This window comes from Pristiophorus japonicus, chromosome 17, assembly GCF_044704955.1.
Source record: "Pristiophorus japonicus isolate sPriJap1 chromosome 17, sPriJap1.hap1, whole genome shotgun sequence".
NCBI classification, from domain to species: Eukaryota; Metazoa; Chordata; class Chondrichthyes; family Pristiophoridae; genus Pristiophorus; species Pristiophorus japonicus.
The window spans coordinates 33,386,832-33,409,971 of record NC_091993.1 but is presented as its reverse complement, the minus strand read 5'-3'; the positions used below and the strand labels follow the sequence as shown (position 1 = coordinate 33,409,971).

At 44.6% G+C, this 23,140-nt stretch overlaps 1 protein-coding gene across 1 annotated transcript in view; it reads right to left on the bottom strand.

The window, feature by feature from the left end:
* megf11 (multiple EGF-like-domains 11) overlaps nt 1–23,140 on the bottom strand; it is a 341,293-nt gene that overhangs the window by 67,443 nt on the left and 250,710 nt on the right. The window contains exons 10-12 of the mRNA XM_070859342.1: nt 13,945–14,065; nt 11,333–11,496; nt 10,253–10,355 (exon numbers count right to left, since the gene is read on the bottom strand). Coding sequence (XP_070715443.1) covers nt 10,253–10,355; nt 11,333–11,496; nt 13,945–14,065 — 388 coding nt within the window. The remainder of the gene's footprint in view (nt 1–10,252; nt 10,356–11,332; nt 11,497–13,944; nt 14,066–23,140) is intronic.

The window sequence follows — 23,140 nt, the reverse complement described above, 5'->3', positions numbered from 1 at the left end:
GGCAGAGGAAACATTACAAGGACACCATCAAAGCCTCCCTGATAAAGTACGACATCCCCACTGACACCTGGGAGTCCTTGGCCATAGACCGCCCTAAGTGGAGGAAGTGCATTCGGGAGGGCACTGAGCTCCTCGAGTATCGCCACCGAGAGCATGCAGAAATCAAGCGCAGGCAGCGGAAGGAGCGTGCGGCAAACCAGGCTCCCTGCCCACCCTTTCCCTCAACGACTATCTGTCCCACCTGTGACAGAAAATGTGGTTCTCATATTGGACTGTACAGCCACCTAAGAACTCATGTTAAGAGTGGAAGCAAATCTTCCTCGATCCCGAGGGACTGCCTATGTTGATGATGACCCAGGAGACTATTTCAGATGATGATAACTATTTTTATGAAGAAGTGCTCCCTGCCATTAGTCCTGCACTTGCCTTTTACCAGATTGTATCTATGTCCCCCTGCCCTGCAGTAATGAAATAATACTCAAGATTAACCTTTTCAAATTGACTTAGTACCTTATATACCTTTACAACATTCTCTGTCTTTTCCAGGCTTTGTTGCTCTAACTGTTCCTCATAATTCATTCTTCAAACAGTGGGACTCAGCCATCTCGCCCTTTCATCATTCCCAGGAACTGGATGATTCCCTTGTGCCTTGTTGACCCGAACTGAACACATTATTCAAGGTACAGCCTGACCAGAGAATTGCACGATGACCCAGTAAAGCATTTTGTGTTTGCTCTGTTGATTGCTGTTCTATGATGACTGGATACAGTCAGTGTTGAGAGTATTATCACCTCCAGATCTCATTCTAGTCTCTCAGCTACTTTGACAACATTCATTAACTATAACTCTTTTTTCTTCAATTATGTAACACTGTACACTTATTTATATTGAAATTCATCTACCATAGTTTTGCACATTTGCAAATATTGTTGGGAACATGTTCAATACACTACTTTTACCATTCCATGGCACTGCATATCGGTGATGCCCAAAAGTATGAAGATTTAAATTTATCAGCAATTGGAGGCAAGAATTCCTCTGGTTGCTGTGTGTCATCATCATCATAGGCAGTCCCTCAGATTCGAGGAAGACTTGCTTCCACTCTTAAAATGAGTCCTTAGGTGGCTGAACAGTCCAATACGAAAGCCACAGTCCCTGTGGGACAGACAGTCGTTGAAGGAAAGGGTGGGTGGGACTGGTTTGCCGTATGCTCTTTCCGCTGCCTGCGCTTGATTTCTGCATGCTCTCGGCAACAAGACTCGAGGTGCTCAGCGCCCTCCCCCGGATGCACTTCCTCCACTTTAGGCGATCTTTGGCCAGGGACTCCCAGGTGTCAGTGGGGATATTGCACTTTTTCAGGGAGGCTTTGAGGGTGTCCCTGTAACGTTTCCTCTGCCCACCTTTGGCTCGTTTGCCGTGAAGGAGTTCAGAGTAGAGCGCTTGCTTTGTGAGTCTCGTGTCTGGCATGCGAACGATGTGGCCTGCCCAGCAGAGCTAATTAAGTGTGGTCAGTGCTTCAATGCTGGGGATGTTGGCTGATCGAGGACGCTAATGTTGGTGCGTCTGTCCTCCCGGGGGATTTGTGGGATCTTGCGGTGCAGGGAACAGCACCAGCCCTTATACATGGCCTTCTTCAACCTTACAAAGGCCTTTGACACTGTCAACCACAAGGGTCTATGGAGCGTCCTCCTCCGTTTCGGATGCCCCCAAAAGTTCGTCACCATTCTCCGCCTGCTCCATGACAATTGTTGTGTATAGTGACATTTTAAATGTGGTTGTGAAAATGTCATCTGTCTGATATTTCTGGTAACACTGCAAATGCATTGTTTTCGAGCAAGTTTAAGATTTTGTTAGATATAGCTTACTGAGGAAATTTTCACAAACACATTTACAAAGTCACTGCACACAGCAATCAGAAGAATTTTTATACCAGATGAGATAAAGCATTTCAAGTTAATCATTAAATACAAAGATGACATGGTTGGCAATTTCTCTAATTGAGTTCTGCGAACTCTCTGTGCCACACCTTTGATAAATTTCTATACTCAACATTATGCCTTTCTTACTTGAGGAATGCAGCATTAAGTATTGCAGATGGAAGGAGATTGTAATGTAAATTTGTGGCTGGGATGATTTACTTTCTTTAGTCACATTAACAGAGCAGATGTTTTATTACTGCTACACAAATCTGTAAGTGCTGCTGATCTTGGGTGCAGACTCAGAATGAGGGGCTTTTTATCACCAACAGGCACACTGAGATGGCGGGGAGGACACAAGTTACTTAAGGGCCCTAATGTTTCCAACTTTAAAAGCAGAACATGCTCCTCCAACTTCCGATATCTTTATTATGGTACGTTTTCTAATTGATAAATGATAAGTAATAAAGCCGACAGAAATGGAAGCGGTTTTCTACATGAACATGTTCTTCTAATCTTTTCCCATCAATTTTTTTTTAAAGGAGCTGTATTCTGCAATATTTTAAAGAAATGTCATTTTCACGTATCCTTCATGAGAATATTAAAATTTTTGTTCTCAATTTTGGGGGCATTCTCTGGTTAGGGGTAGCAGGCAGGAAATCTGCCTTCACGCCCAAGATTTCTGAAAATGCTGCACGTGTACCAGGACTCTACCTCGGGATTCCCTCTAATATAATGGTTCAGATTAAAAACTCACCATGAATGGAATTATGGGCACAATCCTGCATCCTGTCACATGCTGCTAACTATATTCTTGATTAAAAGTTAATACCTGCATGTATTGTGCTGAATTATTTCTTCTCTGTGAAAATAATTTTTGATCTGTGTGTGCCTGAGTTAGACTGCATTTAAGGGAGTCAGTATGGGGATCTGTAAATAGACAAGGGATGTAACACTGAGCTGAGAAGTATATTATAAGTGTAACTTCCTCCCATTTCATTACAGTTGTTTTTGGGCCCATCAGGTGAATGATGTCAGTGCTAGGAAATGGGACAAGTTTTTCTCAAGTCACTCAACATTTACATCAAAAACTCCCAGTTTAGATACAAGACAAATCTCCAACAATGTGCTCAAACTCCAACCTTTGGACTGCCTCTAGCACACCAGAGTGGCATTTTTATTTCTCACAACACCAGGTCTTTCGAGTGCATGCTATCCTCTGATGTTTCTCTCATTTTGCTCCCCTTCTGGTCCCCTCTGGCCAAGTAGATCCTGCAGCCAAGAAGGCAGGTGGGCAACCTACTCTCAGGCCTTCATCTAAGCTTCTCCCTATAACAGCCTGGTAATAACTCAACCTCCAACTGTGCCTCCTGGCAATAAAGCAACTGAGACTGGGAATTCAGTGGAGTTGAAAATGGAACTTGCCTCCCACTGCTCCACGATTCAGCATGTTGAAACAGGAACAGCGCTGCACTGCCCATTGCATCAGGGATCCTTGTGGTGTCCAAGTGAGACTCCTAATTTAATACCAATTATTGACAAATGATGGGCCTTCTGGCACTGTGATCCCACCCACCCCCACTCCCCCTCCGGAAACTGCATCGAGACAAAGTTATTTCACCAACAACAATTATAATTGATAGAGAAAAGAAACTTTCATCTCAACTACTAAAAGAAGAATCTATTATCACAAAAAAGGCAGCGACCGAGTTCTGTGCCCACTACCATGCTGGATGTCTGAAGTTACTGCACTTTCCTCCCCCACCTCAGCAGTTCTTGTCTTGATATTTTATTGAAACATTCTGTCCTTTCAAGTGCAGAAGAAGGCTCATTTTAATAGAGTAAAGAGAGAATTTTTTAAATGTGCTGTGCCATTAAAGCCCAATTAATCAGCCAGCTTAGACTTACTGAGATAAGAGAGTGAAGCCAATTTTAAACAGGGCTTGTTACTAAGAACATAAGAAATAGGAGCAGGAGTAGGCCATACAGCCCCTCGAGCCTGCTCCACTATTCAAGAAGATCATGGCTGATCTGATCTTGGCCTCAACTCCACTTTCCTGCCTGTTCCCCATAATCCTTGACTCCCCTATAGTTCAAGAATCTATCCCAGCCTTAAATATATTCAATGACCCAGCCTTCACAGTTCTCTGGGGTAGAGAATTCCAAAGATTCACGCCCCTCTGAGAGAAGAAATTCCTTCTCATCTCCGCCTTAAATGGGCGACCCCTTATTCTGAAATTATGCCCCCTAGTTCTAGATTTCCCCAAGAGGGGAAACATTCTCTCAAGCTCCCCTCAGAATCTTATATGTTTCTATAAGATCACCTCATTCTTCTAAACTTCAATGAGTATAGGCCCAACCTTTCCTCATAAGACAACCCTTCATCCCAGGAATCAACCTAGTGAACCTTCTCTGAACTGCCTCCAATGCAAATATATCCTTCCTTAAATAAGGAGACCAAAACTATACGCAATACTCCAGGTGTGGCCTCACCAATGCCCTGTACAGTTGTAGCAAGACTTCCCTACTTCTATACTCCAGCCCTCTTGCAATAAAGGGCAACATTTCATTTGCCTTCCTAATTACTTGCTATGCCTGCATGCTAACTTTTTGTGTTTCATGTACGAGGACGCCCAGATCCCTCTGTAACGCAACATTCTGTAGTCTCTCTCCATTTAAATAATATTTTGCTTTGCTATTCTTCCTACCAAAGTAGATAACCTCACATTATCCCACATTAAGGGCCCAAGTTTCCACATGATTTGCGCCTGATTTTTAGGAGCAACTGGTGGAGAACGGACTATCTTAGAAATCGCAATTCTCCACATTTTCTTTTCTGCAGTTCTAGTCAGGTAGAACAGTTCTACTTTGGAACAGAATTTTTTCTTCAAAAGGGGGCGTGTCCGGCCACTGACGCCTGATTTCAAAGTTTCCACAGTGAAAACGTACTCCAAAACTAACTTAGAATGGAGCAAGTGAAGATTTTTGTAGAACTGAAAAAACCTGTTCTACACATTAAAAAATCAGGCGCAGGTTACAAATTAGGCGTCCAGAACGAGGTGGGAGGGGAGGGGGAAGGGAAGTCATTAAATTCTACAATAAATCCTTAGTTATACTTATACAAATATTATACAAATAAATCCAACCTGAATAAACATTTATAAGCAAAGAAAAGATTAAATAAACCATGTTCCTACCTGTGTGAAAGTTCTTCAGGCAGGCCTTTAGGAAGCGGTTTGCTGTCGGGACCGAAGGCTGAACGGGCCGGGCCCGAGATTTCGGGCAGGGCCTGTCCCCAGCTCCAGAGGTAGGTGGCGTTGGGTCGGGTCGAGGAGAGAGGTTCGGTTCGGGTCGGCGGGGTAGGGAGGGAGAGAGGGGGAGGGAGAGAGGGAGCGAGGTCAGGTCGGGGAGGGAGGGAGGTCGGGGAGGGGGAGGTCAGGTCGGATCCAGTCCGGGGGCGAGAGTAGAGTCGGGTCGAGTCGGGTGGGAGCGGGAGCGGCAGCGGCAGCGGCAGTGGCAGACGGGTCGAGTCGAGTCGGGTCGGGTCCGGTCGGGGGGGGGGGGGAAAGCAGGAGCGGGAGTCGGCAGGAAGCAGGAGCTGGGCGTGGGAGGAGCCTTATTCACGCAGCCCCAGTGAGGCCATTCGGCCAGGGCTAGGGGCTGCGTGCTTCGGGCCCCTCCCACACAGTTTCGGGCGCCTGGAGCTACTGCACTTGCGTGCCCACTGTAGCGCGCATGTGCAGAGCTCCCGGCACTGTTTTCGGCGCAGGGTCCTAGCTCCGCCCCCTACAGCTCCTGCTGCGCCGCGCCGAGGGCCAGAGGACCTGCAGGGAGGTGGACAATATGGAGGGTTTTTTTAGGCGCACTTTGTGGCGCATAAAACGGGCGCCCAGCTCAGAGGGGCGCCCGTTTTTTATCGTGTGGAAACTTGGGCCCTATACTCCATCTGCCAAATTTTTTCCCACTCACTTAACCTATCTACATCTCTCTGCAGCCTCTTTGTGTCCTCCTCACAACTTGCTTTCCCATCTATCATTGTATCAACAACAAATTTGGCTACAATACACTCGGTCCCTTCATCAAAGTCATTAATATAGATTGTAAATAGTTGAGGCCCCAGCACTGATCCCTGTGGCACCCCACTAGTTACTGTTTGCCAACCAGAAAAAGACCCATTTATCCCGACTCTCTGTTTTCTGTTAGTTAGCCCATCCTCTATCCATGCTAATATATTACCCCCAACCCCATGAGCTCTTATCTTGTGTAGTTACATTTAAAACCTATGAGAAACGAAGCAGTCAGAACAAGAGAGAGATCTAAATATGAAAGAGAATTCCATATTCAGAAGGTTAGAAAGTCAAAACCTAGGAGTTTTTAGAATGAAAGTGCACCTGACCCTCCCTCCCTCGTGAAAAATCTCATCAATGATGCAGCTTTCTTCTTTGTAACTGCACGGCAAAATCGCAAATATTCTTTACAGCAGGGCGGAGTTGAAAATTAGTTTTCAACCCTCAGATCATCTTTTTTCTTCTAACAATACAATTTTACCAACTGTGCAATATTCTGCAAATTAACCGACTCCAGGGGCAGATGGCTGTACGCATATCGCAGCACAAAACAGCAGCAGGTGTGTCCGCACCTGGGATTCTCCGCATGGCGACTTCCTCAGGTCAGGTATCATTTAACCAAGAAGGGAGGAAAATCAGAGTTAGTCATCCCAGATCCTCTTGTATATCTCCTTGCAGCTGGCTGTAGAGCAACATTAGCACAGGCCTTGAGCAAGTCTCTAAACTTGGCCTCTCAGTTAGTGAAGCTTGTGGTATTAGGACATTTCAAAAGGGAAAAAGGCAAATAAAAACAAATGTATATATTGAATTCAATGTGAATTTTAGAGATATCTTCACCACAAGAACACAATTATGCTGTTCTCGAAGATTCAGATAGTGAAAAGGGAAATTCTACTGGGATGCTTTATTAATGCTGTAGAATCATTATTAAAACCCTCTTATTACACATTAAACTGGTTCCTTGTCTCCATATGCTTGACTCCAGGAATCCCCTTTTACTACATATAGAAGTTCAAATCTCAGTAAGATGAATCCTTGATAAGGATTATTTTATTGGACCAAACTTGTAATAAGATTTGATGATATGGTATCAAACTTTTATTTTGTGCTTTTAATTGTAATGCAGACAATTGCTATGGCAGAGGATGCTTTAATGTTCTCCGTTACCTTACGTGAGGCAACCTCCATGTCTCTGCAGAAGTTTTTGGCTGGCGTTTTGAAGCTAGACGGCAGCACAAGTGCAGCCCAAAACATTACACTTGAATAATTTGTCACAGAGCTGAATTACATTTCCAGCCCTTTATTTGAAAATATAAATACACGCCAACATCGGAAACATGGCAGCAATAATAAGGAGCCTTCCCTATACATGGAATGCCAGTACAGCTAAAAAAATTAATGAGGTTTAAAAGTACTTTCAAAACATAAAGAAGAAAAATGATCTGCCTTCAAATGTAGCCAAAGTAATTGAAATGAGAAGAATGAGACATTGGTTTTACATCAGAATCAACTTGGTAATTGGGACATAGTTAAGGTTTATATATATATAAAAACATATAAAATAGGTGCAGGAGTAGGCCATTTGGCCCTTCGAGCCTGCACCACCATTCAATAAGATCATGGCTGATCATTCACCTCAATACCCTTTTCCTGCTTTCTTTCCATACTCCTTGCTCCCTTTAGCCGTAAGGGCCATATTGAACTCCCTCTTGAATATATCCAATGAATTGGCATCAACAACTCTCTGCGGTAGGGAATTCCACAGGTTAACAACTCTCTGAGTGAAGAAGTTTCTCCTCATCTCAGTCCTAAATGGCTTACCCTTTATCCTTAGACTATGTTCCCTGGCTCTGGACTTCCCCAACATCGGGAACATTCTTCCTGCACCTAACCTGTCCAGTCGCGTCAGAATTTGATATGTTTCTATGAGATCCCCTCTCATCCTTCTAAACTCCAGTGAATACAGGCCCAGTCGATCCAGTCTCTCCTCATACGTCAGTCCTGCCATCCCGGGAATTAGTCTAGTGAACCTTCGCTGTATTACCTCAATAGCAAGAACATCCTTCCTCAGATTAGGAGATCAAAACCGAACACAATATTCCAGGTGAGGCCTCACTAAGGCCCTGTACAACTGCAGTAAGACTTCCCTGTTCCTATACTCAAATCACCTAGCTATGAAGGCCTTCTTCACCACTTGCTGTACCTGCATGCCAACTTTCAATGACTGATGTACCATGACACCCAGGTCTCGTTGCACCTCCCCTTTTCCTAATCTGCCACCATTCAGATAATATTCTGCCTTCGTGTTTTTGCCACCAAAGTGGATAACCTCACATTTATCCAAATTATACTGCATCTGCCATGCATTTGCCCACTCACCTAACCTGTCCAAGTCACCCTGCAGCCTTTGAGCGTCCTCCTCACAGCTCACACCGCCACCCAGCTTAGTGTCATCTGCAAACCTGGAGATATTACACTCAATTCCATCATCCAATTCAATAATGTATATTGTAAATAGCTGGGGTCCCAGCACTGAGCCCTGCGGCACCCCACTAGTCACTGCCTACCATTCTGAAAAGGACCCGTTTATCCTGACTCTCTGCTTCCTGTCTGCCAACCAATTCTCAATCCACGTCAGTCCATTACCCCCAATACCATGTGCTTTAATTTTGCACACCAATCTCTTGTGTGGGACCTTGTCAAAAACCTTTTGAAAGTCTAAATACACCACATCCACTGGTTCTCCCTTGTCCACTCTACTAGTTACATCCTCAAAAAATTCTAGAAGATTTGTCAAGCAGGATTTCCCTTTTATAAATCCATGCTGACTTGGACCGATCCCGGCACTGCTTTCCAAATGTGCTGCTATTTCATCTGTTTGTTTTATGCTGCAGTGCCACGCGCTGTACCATGGCGGGGTGGAATGCAGGATGATTCCTCCTCACGGGAAGTTACCAGTGGGAGGGTCAAGCAATCCTTCTACAAGGTGAAACTCAAAAATGGAATCACTCCATCCTCACAAGATCTCACATCCCAGAAGAAAGACAAATTTTAAAAACCCTGGAAATCTGAAATAAAGACAGTGCAACATTCTGCAAATGCTGGAAATTCAACAGCAACTTTAAAGAGAAAATATAGGTTAATATCAGGGTAGTTCGACTGAAAGATCTACACATGAAACACCAACTTATCTTTTCCTATTTCAGATGCTGGCAAACCTGCTGGATGGGTACTTCAAGTACTTTTGTTTTTATTTCTCTCACACCTCCCATTCAGCGACTGGGGGTAGTGGTGGGGGGGGTAGGCGAGGGGGGGGGGCGGCGGAACTGGGAGCAAGGGAGGACTGGGAGCAAGTCACCTGTCCACCCTCTCACACCTCCCATTCAGCGACTGGTGGTGGTGGTTGGTGGGGGTGGGGGGGGGGGAGAGGGTGGGAGGGGTGGCAGGAATGGGATCGAGTCACCTGTCCACCCTCTCACACCTCCCATTCAGCGACTGGTGGTGGTGATTAGTGGGGGTGGGGGGGGGGGGAGAGGGTGGGAGGGGTGGCAGGAATGGGATCGAGTCACCTGTCCACCCTCTCACACCTCCCATTCAGCGAATGGGGGTGGGGGGCGGGAGGGGAGGCCATGTCCACCCTCTCACCCAAGGAATGCTTTGTAATGTGGGGAGACACAGAAAGGGGACATTTTGAATTGAGATTAAAAATGGATAAATATCTATTAAATTTAATGCACAAATTAAAAGAATACTCAGTATTATCTTCTTGGAGAGGGGGCGGGGGGATGGAGCAGGCTGTGGTTTATTACTGAGCCCAGCAAGGCATGGGAGTTCACCTAGAATGTAGAGCTGAAATGAGGAGTGGGGAAATCCAAGGTTGGTGACATTATCGCTACGATGAACATTATCTCAGCTCTCTTACAGTATTGGGCTCAGTAACTCCTTGCAGTCAGTTTCCCCAGATCTATCACAACTGAAATGTTTACTTCTATGCACCACACATGCACATGGAGAGTTTCACATACACAACAGAAAAAAATAACTAAACGATTGAACTTTCCTAGGTACAGCAAGAAACTACGTAACGCCCGAGAAGGAAGGCTGTGCAAGAGGAAGTCAGGTCCCACATTACACAAACAATGAGGGGTTAGAGCAACTCAGATTCCTAATGGGATAAGGGCAGTGTAATCTATGATAGGAGGGGGAGGTGAGCAGAAAACAAGAGAATATTTGAATACATTTCATGGTTTTAATGTTTGTCATATTTACCAGTCCAACCTGCTACACAGCGGCAGAATCCAGTGACTGGATCACAACCATCTGCATGGCAGCAGTCACAACGCTCGCCACACCTCAGACCATACGTTCCATCCTAGAAAGGAAAAAAAATGGCTGAAAATGTGCAATCCCTTCAGTTAAATATCTGTCGATATTTTCTACAGCTCACTGGACCATGCCTACCCTGGGCCACACTGCTCACCCCATTAACAAATACCCAGCACATTTTGGTTGTGTTCTGTACAACACCACAATAATTTCCTGTAGCATTAAACTAATCTGTCAGCAGAAGTTTATTTTGTTCAAAAAAATTTAAAAATTCAGATTTATTTCAAACATTATTAAGAACATAAGAAGTAGGAGTAGGGGTAGACCATTCGGCCCTTCGAGGCTGCTCCGCCATCATGGCTGATCTTCTACCTCAGCTCCACCTCCTGCACAATCCCCATATCCCTTGGTTCCCTGAGTAACAGAAAATGTCTGATGGCCCAACACATTATAAGACACTCATAGATGCTCTGCTTGAGTACTGCCCGTTCCGTTTGCTCATTGGAAAAATATCCAATCTAATGGGTACTGAGCAAAGCATTTCAAAGAACTTAATGATTTCGGCTAAAATTAATACAGAATAAGAGTTTTGACTGATAGTAAATTGCATAGATATTAAATAATAGGCCGAGTGTTGCAAGGCAGTAGTTGACTCGAGGGGTTTGGATGGCCATGTTCCACAAACACACTGATCTATGAATATCAGGATATGGATTTTCAGCTGCATATCCATTAAGATAATTTCTTGAATTCAGTTGGGCAGATTGGGGAAGGGACCAAGTGGAAATCCTGAGGTTGGGAGGGTAAAAAATAAATCATAAGGCAAGTCATACTGGAGGCTGCTGTCTTGTGAAGCTCCTAGCAGTGAGCTCCACAGTTGCATTGGCAGAGGTACCGGGAGCAGCTTATCTGGTTAACCTCTTTATTGGGGAGTGATGTGTAGCACAAGGAAATTTAAGAAGGGGAAAAGTAAAATAACTTACACCAAAGGAAAGAAAACCCGAGAATGAAAATGGAACTTACTGGACATGTCTGGTCGCAATGTTTCCCACGCCAGCCTGAGGAACATGTGCAGGAGCCATCCTCTGGATTACAAGCTGCTTGATTGGTGCAGCCACAGCTATTGTTGCAGTAAAGCCCCCATGTACCACTGGAGCAAGGGATTGAGCAATCCACGCCCTGCCAACCTAAAACACAAACACTATTATTCGGGCACGGGAACTTCTATACTTTCAGCCAGTTAGAAACACTAAATCCAATCAACTGGCATCTCAACTTCCAAACACTTGCAAAGGGTAAACACTTCCAAAGCCATGGATTCTCTTTCCAGTACCAATGCTCCATCCAAGTGCTGAGTCCAGGCATGTTTGAGTGCTTGTGAAGCCTTTTCCATCGAGAATAGTGTGAAGCAGGGATAAACCGTTCCTGGTGCGGTCTCAGCTTCAATCAGGGCAACACAGGAACAGTTCAGGACATAGGACAATTGAGAGAATTCAGGAAATAGCACAGACTTTCAAGGATGGCAAAAATTTCACAGATCTCTGGATTTGAAAATTAAGAGATTCACATTACATCCATCACCTCGATGACTTATTTTCACTTCCACAACATTGCCTCCACTCCAACTCAGTCCTTTGTCACTGAAACCATTACCATGCTTTTGTCATCTCTAGACTCAACACGACAGATTTCCCTCCTCAATTTTCCTGGAAAATTGGTGTTTTGTAGGAGCAGTAAAGAGGAAAAGGGGCCGAAGACCTATTAGGTAAGGTTTCTGCTCCCACTGCGCTGCCCCACGATTTCCTGAGGCTTTTTCAGGTGGTGTCAGTAAACTTGCCTCGAGTGTTCACATGCCCAGTGTTCCCATTTTAAAGAGGCATTCCTGGCCTGTAACCTGCAGGTCTACAGACCTAGAGCTGGAAAGTGAAATTAGGCTGGATAGCCTCTTGTTGGCCAGTACGGACACGATGGGCCGAAATGGCCTCCTTCCGTGCTGTAAATTTCTATGGGCCCGAACTTGGTCTCCTAATCTGAGGAAGGACATTCTTGCTATTGAGGGAGTGCAGCGAAGGTTCACCAGACTGATTCCCGGGATGGCAGGACTAATATATGAAGAAAGACTGGATCGACTAGGCTTATATTCACTGGAATTTAGAAGAATGCGAGGGGATCTCATAGAAACATAAAATTCTGACGGGATTGGACAGGTTAGATGCAGGAAGAATGTTCCCGATGTTGGGGAAGTCCAGAACCAGGGGTCACAGTCTAAGGATAAGGGGTAAGCCATTTAGGACTGAGATGAGGAGAAACTTCTTCACTCAGAGAAGTGTGAACCTGTGGAATTCTCTACCACAGAAAGTTGTTGAGGCCAGTTCATTGGATATATTCAAAAGGGAGTTAGATGTGGCCCTTATGGCTAAAGGGATCAAGAGGTATGGAGGGAAAGCAGGAATGGGGTACTGAGGGAATGATCAGCCATGATCTTATTGAATGGCGGTGCAGGCTCGAAAGGCCAAATGGCCTACTCCTGGACCTATTTTCTACGTTTCTATGAAAGCTAAGGCTCACCCAAGTGTCACCCAAAGGACCGGCGAGAGACGTGGCAGTACTTTGCCAGGAAGATTCCTCTAAAAGATATGGCAGTACCTCCCGGCGGCACAAAACCGAATTACGCCGTGAATCTGGGCGGCAGTGGGCGGGAGCTCCCAATCTCGATGGCAATTGTGATCCTCGCCAAAATGCCGCTGAGGATGGAGTCGGGCCTGGGTTGCGGGGGGGGTGGGAAATAGCCAAAAATAAAAATTTATACACAAAAAAACCCCTCTGGAACATCTTCTAAGGATCCCATCTACATAAATCGCTGAAAATAAATAAATAAAAGAAGTTCACTAATCTTTTTTTGCAGGTGTTCTTACTTACCATCGGGGTTAGACCTGCCTTCAAGCAGCGGTCCTTCCCCCTGCTGCCACCGACTCCCGCCCACACCAAACTGGCAGCTCGGCAGGCAGGGCGTCACTTACGCGCCTTGCGCGCTAGCGACTGTCAGCGGGCGGTTCCCAGCGGTCCTCCCCTCCCGCCGGCAGGAGGCCTAGAGGAAACTGTCACCGAGGGGAGACCACCCAAAAAACTCAGCGGCAGCCGGCAGTAAGACCACCACGTTCAAGCCCTATGATCAAATGATTAATCACCCCTCCTAATCTGTTCCTCTAAGGCTTGTTGTCCATTCTCTTATCTATTCCTATCTTTCCCTCCCCCCTCTGTAAAGCACCTTGGTACATTTTCTATATCAATGGCACTATACAAATGAAAGTTCTTGATGTTGTTGAGACGACTGTATGATTTTTTTCCCCAAAAACTAGGTGGCTTATTTACATTTCAGCCTAGATAACAAGAGCCATGGCATGCCAACAGTAACCGAAGATTATGCCTAGCGTACATTAAAGAAAAGCAAGCACTACTGGTCAGTTATTCAATTTTCCTCTTGTTACAAGCACTGGATTAGGGAGCACAAAGAAATATATCCCACCCTAGTACAGTATTGACATTCTTCATCTCATTAAGTACAGCATTCACGCTAAAGAGTAGTTGAGATGTTAGAAAAATGATACATGTTCTAATAAGATAGGTGTCTATACCTTCTTTACAAATACAAGAACCATCAATAGGAGAACAAGTAGCACCATGCTGGCAGTTACAAGTAGATGAACAGTTGGCTCCGTATTTACCGGGAAGGCATGAGGAGGAACAATCTTCTCCCTGGAATACAAAGGAAATACATTTCACTAGATCTTAGATGCAGCTTAGTAAATACAGTATAAAGATAGGATTGCTAGACAAAAAAAGACCAAGGTCCATTTAGTTCGCCTTCTGTAATCCTGGTAGTCGCCTGATACAATAATGGAGTTGTTGACCAATCACAGCGATCAATCTCTACCAACGAGTCTACAACAGACCCAGACATGAGGCGAGGAAAACCCCCAGTGGGGGAGAGCTTTGGGAACCATGGGGGTGAAATTGCCCCTTTTTATAGCCCTGTTAGAGCCTCCGGGTCACGAAGCTGACCGACATCTGCTCTCGGGGCGCTAGTTAAAAGGGAGGGCACCAGCGCACTGGGCCACCATCTTTTTTATCGGCTGACTCTTGGGTTGTCCAGGTCGCCATCGTGCAGCCCGGCTCTCTGTCTTGGGTGTCCTGGTGGCCTAGTGGAGGCCATCAGAGGCCTTGCAGAGTGCGCAGCGGCTGTCTCTTTAATCGAAGGGGAGGGACGTTGAAGCGCGTCAGCACCAGGCGGAGCATCCGCGTAGCACTTCCTTCAGCACCCCAGTACAGCCCCGGTTACCTCCCCCAAAGGAAGTGGACCACGCGAGATTGCGCTCCGCTTCCTTTGAGGGGCGGTAAGGGCAATTCCGCGGCGGGGGCGGGACTTCTGCGCTGGGTGTCCCCAATCAGGGCAAAGGGCAATTTTGCCCCCCATAGGTCCAAAGCCACCTGTTCCTCTCGAGCACGCTACATTCACTACACGTCATGTCTCAAATTCTGTGCACACGTATAGTCAGGTGCACACGCATTAGTAAGCAATGATGGGCAAATATACAATTAGACCAAAATTTAAGTTCTTGAGAAAAATATAACATTTTGATTAATAGATCCATAAGCAATTATGAATATATGAAAACAGACCCACATCAGATGGTGCTAGATGTGATATCGTCCTTGTATCTACTACTGCCATTCCAGTAACCTTAAGGGGGGGGTGAGCCTAACTAGATTAGTGCCTAAAAACATGTATTCATGGCAAGTAAAAATAATTCCTCACTTCAGTGCTCGAGTGTCTGCAAGTCATAAAAACCCTTGAAAAACAAGTCTGCACCGTGTGGAGATTTATTCTCCATTCAATGGAAATACATTCTTTTCAAGCAAAAGCTATTTTTCACTCCGTGAGCGAGCGCGTGTTCAGACTCTGCCTTACCTCGCCACAGCCTGTCACGGTGGTGCACCAACACTTTCTACCTCTCCCATCCCACACTGCAGAAATCAGAAATCCTCACTGTGTTTAAATGTTTTTCTGTCTCTTCTAAAAGTCCTGACATGAAGCGGAAGACTGGGCGATCCCACGGCACTGTCACCTCCTGCCAGTTATTGCATTTTTACCGTGCTCAGCACACAAAGCTTCACTTTCTGCATTAGTTGCAGTCGACAAAGTTTGAAATCCAAATCATTCCGCATGAACATTTTCAAAATATTTCTATTTAAATTATTACCAGGATGCCAGTTGAGCTGGAATGCTGCCTACAGAAATAAGTACATTTGAATATTGCTCGAAGGCTCCAAAAGCCTTCTGCTGTCCATCTGCTTCACTTACATCCCTATTCTAAAATAAAGGTCCAATATCATTCCATTGTTGTTACCTCTCACTAGTCATGCACTGCATTACAGTTTGTTCTTACCAATAAATGTTGTTAATTAGAAGCTATGCTTACCATAGCCTCATTAATAAAACCTTCTGCTGAGATGGTGAGAAGGTTATATAGGCCATCATGGGAAGTGCCCTCAATGCATATCAGAGAAGATGCAATTGCAACTGCCCTACCAAATGGATTCCTTTGGTAATGCGAGCCTGTGACAAGTTGGGCTTTGAGTCGATATTTAAGCTCCTGGCTTAAGGCATGTTTCTAGAAAGTATGTAAATCCCCATTCCATTTTTTGATTTTTTTAAGGATTAGTTATTACCATTATCTCATATTTGAAAAAGAAAATACATATATATTTAAATTCTGCTAGTCTAATGCATATAGCAGTGTGTAGCTTGTGCTTTGTAATTATCCGATAAATGTGGTATAAAAAGGTACATTCCCCATTTCTGGAGTCCAATATAGAGGATAAGGTTATTTAATAGTCTAACATTCACAGCAGCATGAACTGCATTCCAGCAAAGAGTATTAACAAATGGGGCGGCTTTATCTGCAATGCGGTATTATTAAAGACATATTATTGTCATCAAGTTCCCTCTTACAAGACAAAACTGAAGTTTCTAAATGCAAAACAGGGGCATGAAGTTGAATATATTTAGGAATCATTTCTTTAAAAATGGAGGAGATTTTGAGGTCTCCTGTCCAGCAGAAACGGGGTGGAAAAGGTGGGGAATGACTTACTGCCCTGTTCCCGCCGTGATCCTCGCCCAGCCCTACCACTGGGAGGCCAAGCACCCGCCCGAGTCAGGCCCTATTAATATGCAAATCAGGGTGCTATGATGTACAGAGGATGCATTTGCATTTTTAGGACAGTACTGCACCAGGCATGCTCTGCCCAGTATCAGCTGGCTGCAGCAGTCGGAGAGGAGCTCATAGATAAGTTTGACTGTATTTTTATAGGGCTGGGAGGAACTGCAGTGCTTATTCAGGTTCCAGAGAACCAGAAAACCAGCTGCCGCTATTCCAGCTCACCCCGAGATTGGATCCCCTCACACCTGCTTTCTTCTGGTATTCCAATATTGTGGTGGCACAGAGCTAGCGGGACTCCCCGCAACGCTGATTTTCCGCCCGTAGCCCGGTGGCTGAATGCTAATGAGGTCCAGCTTTCAAAATGGACCAGGCTTCCTGCCAGGACTATTAGGGGATGGAAGGAACTCTGGCTGGCCGTCTGAAGTCTGTACCCCCATGATATTTTCTCTCTGTTTCTAGGCCTCCTGCATCACATTCAGCTAAAATGGCAGTTAGCAAGTGGAAATCAAAGGGCCAGGATGGTGCATGCTGTTCAGGGACCAATAAAGGGACGGGAAGGTCATAAATGGCTTTAAGAAAGTTTTATTAAGACTAGGGACTGAGTAATGCAGTTGGTTGGACAGTGTTCTTTCATCCCTGGAACTTGGGTTCAAATAAAGCCCAGACTGCTGGAGTTTGGGGGGAGCTAGGCAGCTCTTTGGGGGGGGGGGGGCAATGTAAACCATGGTATTTTTTTGCGAATGTGCTACATTTGGAAAATGCAACCATTGCAGCTGGGTGAGTTGGGCCAATAGTTTTTCAAATCTTTGGGACACAGATGATGTACAGGTACTCCAATCCCTTTGGGATTGCATTGGTCCTTTTTATATTCTGTCAGTGTTAAAAGTGTAGGGTGACATGTGTTTTGTAGGGGACATTTGACTTTCAACAACAGTGCTTGAAACTGCGTTGCTAAATTGTTTCACAAACCTCAGTTTCTGGAAAAACAACTAGTTGTTATGTAATGATGTGTGTATCATCCCAGTACCTTAAATGTAATGTAAGCACTATGCCACACCACAGAGGGCGCTGTGGTGGGAAACCTGGAAGTACCTAGAACAGGCACCATATAAGGCTGACCACCACACCTGAGAAGCATTCTGGAGCTGAACAATAAAGGACGAAGGTCACAGTAGTTAGACTTATACCAGACCGTGTGGAGTCAGTGATTTGTGTGCTAGATACACCACACTAGTCACCAGAATTAAATTTAAGATATGCAGGAGTGAAGTGCAGCAGCTCACTGGAGCTTCAGCAGGTTGCACCATGTAGCTGTAGGGTGCAAGTGTACAGCCATGAGCAACTCCCAACCTTAACTGTGTCAGTACAGGAAACTGCTGAGCAAAGAGCAGCTATTTCCCCACAGGGATGGAAAGAAGATTGGAGAATGAGTCATGCTAGTCTAATCTTGTATGTCTCCTAGTCATTGCCTGCACAGCTTAATTGCTAGCAGGCTTGATAGCTGGATGGCCACCCACCCTCTCATTCAAGAAATGATGGTCACAAGAGTAAAATCAATCTGACTCTATGGTATGAGATAACCTCTCTAATTATGCCCATGTCAATCCCACAGATGGTTATTAAATAGGCTACAGTCACTGTATCCTATCCGCTCCACAGTTTTCATTTTGCATTGGTTTTCTGGAGTGAGCCTCCTGCCCCAGGGCCCAGCTTCAGATTAGGAGCTGCAGGGGATTTCAATAGAAAAACAAAAGATGCCCCACCATTTTGTGATCAGCGTATTTCAGCACTCTGCCTATTAACTGCTCCTTTCAATTTATTACCATTGTGGCCTTTCTAAAAATAATACTGTGGAAGGTCTGACCTGGGTTCAAATCTAGCCCAGATTAATTGGATGAAATTCTCCCGTCATTATTGGTCACAAGAATCCTAAGTGAAATAGGCATGGAAAGTTGCAACCCAGTTACCAGTGGGGTGGATGATAGCACGAAGCTGCCCATAGTTCCGCATTAAAAATAGCAGTCTCTCTCTGGGGAAGCCACATAAATGGCCGGTGTGGAAAATGAAATGTCACAATGGTACAGCTGAGGATGTTCTGCTGAGGTTGGGTCAATGCATATTGTTGGGGCAGAATAAAGAGATTCACTGGTGCACGTTATACCTGATCTAAGAGTGCTTAAGTTGACATTGAGTGCCAAGAGTAGAAATGTGGTCTATTCCCTAGTATTAACACTTTTCACCTCAATTAATTTACATTTCAGATCTAAAGTAAATAAACAGCCTCTGAATTTGAGTTCAGTTTTTCAAAAATTTGGTCACCATAAACATGATTGTATTCAGTGCACTCTGCAATGCGGTAAGTATCCTCTGCCTGCCCACATATTTCAATTTAAAATAATTATTTAATCTTAAATCTTCATATTATTTCAAACATTCCTTTTGTCTCTGGTTCTAAGAGAACCTGACAAGAAGATGAGTGAAATAGACATGAAATTAACATGGGAATCAGTGAAAGTGGAGCCCAGAAACAAAATAGAAATAACTAGCATTTATATAGCACCTTTCATAACCTTAGGATATCTCACAGTGTTTCACAGCTAATGAATTACTGTAGTCACTGTTGTAACATAGGGAAATGTGGCAGCCAATTTACACACAGCAAGCTCTCACAAACAACAATGAGATAACTGACCAGCTAATCTGCTTTTTTAGTTTAATTGGTATTGGTTGAAGAATAAATGATGGCTAGGACACTAGGAGAACTCTTGCTATTCTTTGAATAGTATCATGGTATCTTTTACGCCAACCTGAGAGGGCAGGCGGGGCCTTGGTTTAACGTCTCATTTGAAATGGGACTTGAACTCATGACCTTCAGAGGCGAGAGAGCAACAACTGAGGCAAGGCTGACATAACAAGTGAGTCACTTTAATTCAAATGGATGGACCATTTGAAGTATCACAATGTACTTATTCATTTGAGCAAGACCACAGACCATTCCTGACACTCAATGCCCATTGGTATTAAACCATTCTCATCAATAGTTTAATGGATCATCAGGAAATCAGGACTGAATTAATGGTGCTTACTCTTACTGTTATACTATCATTTATTTCCCCAGTGTGTGCCTTGCCAGCGATATTTTACATTGACCATTTCTTTTTATTGAAGATGTTATTTGTTCTTGCCCTGATCTTGCTGTTAGGAGCCCTTTACAAATGAAGGGCTGAGTTTACGCAGAGTTCTCCATCTTGTCTGCTATAATTTCAGCGGAAGAGCTGTGGAAACCCCCAGTGAACAGTGTCGTTTTCCCAGGTTTCCACGGCTCTTCCACCGAAGTTACGCGGACAAGCGGGAGAATTTTGGAAATTCACCCCCGGCTTCAACTTGGCTAATTTCAACAAATTGATGACTTTTTAATTCATCCGCCTTTCTGCAGGATATCACATTTTGTGGTTGACTAATGTAATCCTGAAAGCTTGTGGAAAAAATCCTGTCATTTAACGGAGTGCTGAGTGCAAGATATCACACTTGCTGCAGCAAGCGTTCAGTGCATTGCGCTGGCTGACACAGCACTTGATGACTGAAGCCAGTTTTAATACCTGTAATCATTAAATGCCAGGTATGCATACCTGAAGTAAAGAAAGGGAATCAGGCACAAAAAATGACACATGCAAGGATGTGTGGCAGAATAGGTTGTGCTGTTCTGATTTCATTACATGATGTGCCATGAAGTTTGTTATTCAAGAGCAGTTTTTCCCTGTGTCAAACTGCAAGCTGCTGATGTTAATTATCATCCTAATTAATGCCTGTGCACTTTCCAATGCATAAACACCCCCCGAACAAACTATTTGCTATTTATAGGAAGGGGGTGATCATTTTCTATAAAGCGGAAACATTCACAGGAGCAATTCCTTATCCAAAACTCTGGTCTGAGAAGCCAAGCAGTCCTTCACCAATGCTGCTCTTTAACCAACTGCTGGGAGGCTGTCAGACTTTGCTAATCAGATTTCCTCTCCCTCCATGTGGGAGAAACGCAGTTAGCTTCTCCTCCACGCACATCTAAGATCACAAATAGACCACGAGCAACTACAAGCATACGCAGGCACTATACTTGGCAGCATAAAGCAATGATGCTGTATTCCCCCTTTGATCACGACCTTACTCTGAAGGTGATATTAATATGGATTCTGTTCATCATGTGACTTCCACAATTCCTTTAAAAGTGAATTCCAGCTGCATTCACAAGAAAGAATCCATACATTGTCTTAAAAATTATATATAAATTAAATTATAAATGGTGGTGTGCCTCCACCTCAGCCTGAGATGGCACTTTTGATGTCACCAGGGTGACCCCTGGCGAACTGACGAGAGATCCGAACCCTACAGCCAGCTCTTGCGCTTTAGATTATGGAGAATTACAGACGAACAGACTGTGCATTTCCCTTTTCAGCAGCAGGACAGCTGCGGTATCTGTAGAGTTTCAAAATAAATAAATAAACTTGTTAAAATGAATAATGCAATTGTGTGGGCTGCATCCTTCCCCAGTGATCTGACCCGTTATCATTATCTACAGATGTGTATAAAACAAGCCAAAATTGCAAATGAAGGAATGTTTATAAGCCCCTGGAGAGCACAATAATTGGTATGATACAGTTTTAATGAAAGGCTGGACCCAATGTTTGTTCACCAAGTCATCCTTTCCTGTTCTGCATTTGCCATGTGGATTGCAATTGTCGTTCACTGAATTCCCTTAGTCACCAGTCGCTTATTTCAACTTCTTGCCTCAGTCCTCTCAAATACCTTCGTTCCATCTGACTATGCTCTTTAATTCCTCTTCTAATCTGTGCAGCCATTCAACCATGACACAACTGTTGAACATTGAGTTCAACAATTTCAGATCATAGAATCATAGAAATTTACAGCACTGAAGGAGGCCATTCGGCCCATCGTGTCCGTGCCGGCCGACAAAGAGCTATTAAGCCTAATCCCACTTTCCAGCTCTTGGTCTACAGCCCTTTAGATTACGGCACTTCAAGTGCACATCCAAGTGTTTTTTAAATGTGAGGGTTTCTGCCTCTACCACCCTTTCAGGCAGTGAGTTCCAGACCTCCACTACCCTCTGGAAGAAGAAATTTCCCTTCAAATCCACTCTAAACCTCCTACCAATTAATTTAAATCTATGCCCCCTGGTTGTTGACCCCTCTGCTAAGGGAAATAGGCCCTTTCTATCCACTCTATCTAGGCTCCTCATGATTTTATACACCTCAATCAGATCTCCCCTCAGCCTCCTCTTCCAAAGAAAACAAATCCAGCCTATCCAATCTTTCCTCATAGCCAAAATTCTCCAGTCCAGGCAACATCCTCGTAAATCTCCTCTGTACCCTCTCTGGTACAATCACATCCTTCCTATAATGCGGTGACTAGAACTGCATGCAGTACTCCAGGTATGGCCTAAATAGTGTTGTATACAGTTGAAGCATAACTTCCCTGCTCTTGTATTCCATGCCTCGACTAATAAAGGCAAGTATTCCATATATCTTCTTAACCACCTTATCTACCTGACCTGCTACCTTCAGGGATCTGTGGACATGCACTCCAAGGTCCCTTTGTTCCTCTATAATTCTCAGTGTCCTACCATTTAACATGCATTCCTTTGCCTTGTTAGTCCTCCCCAAATGCATTACCTCACACTTCTCTGGATTAAATTCCATTTATCATTGTTCTGCCCACCTGATCAGTTCATTGATATCTTCCTGCAGCCCGCAGCTTAATTCTTCAATATCAACCACACAGCCGATTTTTGTATCATCTGCAAACTTCTTAATCATAGCCCCTACATTCAAGTCTAAATCATTGATAGATACCACAAAAACCTAGGGACCTAGTACTGTGCCCTGCGGGACCTCACTGGAAACAGCCTTCCAGTCACAAAAACACCCATCAGCGTCCGTATCGAGAGACAGAGACACCCGCTGATCGTGAGCTCTTTACCTGCTGCTGCGCCAGGCTCCAGATGCTCTGCTGCCAGCCTCCGTCCAAGCCGTTGGAGCTGAGGCACTCAGTGCAGATGGTGAGGTTGTGGCAGGGGTTCGGGCATGGCTCCGGCGGGCAGGATTCCAAGGGCATCGGCGAGACGTTGCGCAGCGAGTGGCTAAAGCAGGTCCAGTCGTAGGCGGGACTCACGCTGAGGATCCGACGGGTCTCGCCTGTACATAATCACTGCCCCCAATTTTTCAGACAGAGGCTGTTGGTAATGATTCTGCTATTCCCGTTTACACCTCCTCTAGATCCATCCATTTCCTGAGTATGTCCAACATTTCCTGTTTTAATTTCAATGTCAGCCATGGCTCAGTGGTAGCACTCTTACCTCTGAGTCAGAAACTTGTGGGTTCAAATTTCACTCCAGAGATACGAGCACATTATCTAGTGCAGTACTGAGGGAGTGCAGCACTGTTGGAGGTGCTGTCTTTTGGATAAGAGGTAAAACCCTCTCAAGTGGATGTAAAAGATACCATGGTGCTAATTGAAGAAGAGTAGAGAAGTTCTCCCCGGTATCCTGATCAATACTTATCCTTTAATTAAAACCAAAAAACTGAAATGAATAACTTCA